A 1,663-nucleotide genomic window follows, 5' to 3' on the forward strand; every position below is an offset into this window, starting at 1 on the left:
TCACATACTGCAGATAACATTGCCCGTCACCTGCAAACCACTCTGGAGACATGGGGAATCAAAGACCCTATATGTGTCACAGACAATGCGGCCAATGAAAAAAAGGCATTTCAAATAATGAATCTAACAAGAGTGGGTTGTTATGGTCACAAAATAAATTTAATTGTTAAGAACAGTTTAAAACCTACCAGAGATCAACAAAATCTTAAGCAGAGGAAGGTCCATTGTAACTTTCTTCCATCAGAGCCCCCTTGCATCCGATGTCCTTCAGCAAAAGCAAAAACTGTTGTTGGAAAGTTCCAGCACAAGGTCACAAACTTATACAAGATGTACCAACAAGATGGAATTCGTCTCTGGATATGTTGAAAAGACTCTTGGAGCAATCCGCTGCACTTCAAGCCACTCTTTTGGACAAATCCCTATCAAAAAGAGCCTCAGAACTTCAGAGAAATCTTTATGAAGAAATGGTTATAGTTGGGCACTTGGTGGAAGTACTGGAAGGATTCAAAACAGCTACAGAAATGCTTTCTCCTGAAAAAACACCATCACATCACCTGATCCTTCCTGTCATGAAGAAACTTTGTCAGGGAATACTGATAGAAGAGAATGATATCAGTATTGTCAAGAAGGTCAAAAAGGAAATGAAAAGTCAGCTAGAAGACAGGTTTGGTCCTGAAATAGATGTAGCACTGATTGCATCACTTCTTCACCCAAAAACGAAACATCTTTCCTTTCTGTCCACAGAAGAAAGAGAAAAAGCACATGCACTACTTTTAGTTGAAGCAAAGAAAGACAGAGTTACTGGTTGTGTTGTTATCAAGAAAGAGAAAGATGAGGAGAATCAAGATGCTACATCTAATAAACCTGTGCCTAATTTACCTGAACTCTCAGATGACCCAGAATCTCTAAATGATCAAGAGGAAAGGCCTGGAAATAAACAAGATTCTGATCCGGTGCAAGCTTCTAAAAAGAGAAAGGTTGAATGCGACTGGCTCGATGATATTATCGTTGGGGACTATAAAGAAGCTGGTCACATCCCTGAAGATGTTCTTACTGAACAGGAAGTTCAAAGATATCTAGTAGAGGATGCTGGTGGTAATACTGGTCTGGACTGGTGGAAAGAAAAAGAAATATTTTATCCAAGAGTGGCAAAAGTGGCAAAAAAATTCTTAGCAATCCCTGCATCATCTGTGCCTTCCGAACGAGTATTTAGTCTTGCCGGTAACATTGTTCGTAAAAAGAGATCTCAATTGAGCCCCGAAAATGTTGATAAAATGATTTTTCTGCACAAAAACTCAAAAGCTTAAGGTTTCTTAGGTCTGTACTTTATTCTTACTCTAATCTGAGGTGAGATCTACATGGACATTGTCAATAGTACTAGTATAGTCTGTGCAACATGATGAATTGATGATATGAATATGCCTAAACAAATACTGTGCTCTTGTTTCTAGTCAGTCAAGTACTCTGAATATTTAGTTTTCAGTTGTTGATCAGTTTATTTAATTTTGTTTTATGTCATTAAAATGACAAGTCATTAACTTTCTTTAGAGTTGATCTTGTTATGTCAATTTGTCAACACATTCATAGTAAAATAATTAACACAAATATCTTGAAATATTTTGAAAACAATTTATTCAATGAATCATTAATTCATTATAAAATA

The 1,663-nt window shown here is 36.6% G+C and overlaps 1 protein-coding gene across 1 annotated transcript; it reads left to right on the forward strand.

Moving 5' to 3' along the window:
- The first annotated feature begins 260 nt into the window (after nt 1-260).
- LOC138308757 (E3 SUMO-protein ligase ZBED1-like) lies at nt 261-1,307 on the forward strand. Its single transcript, XM_069249780.1, has one exon. The coding sequence runs from the start codon at nt 261-263 to the stop codon at nt 1,305-1,307; it is 1,047 nt and encodes a 348-aa protein (XP_069105881.1).
- The last annotated feature ends 356 nt before the right edge of the window (nt 1,308-1,663 follow it).

The sequence above is a fragment of the Argopecten irradians genome, chromosome 15 (assembly GCF_041381155.1).
Source record: "Argopecten irradians isolate NY chromosome 15, Ai_NY, whole genome shotgun sequence".
In the NCBI taxonomy this organism is placed as follows: Eukaryota; Metazoa; Mollusca; class Bivalvia; order Pectinida; family Pectinidae; genus Argopecten; species Argopecten irradians.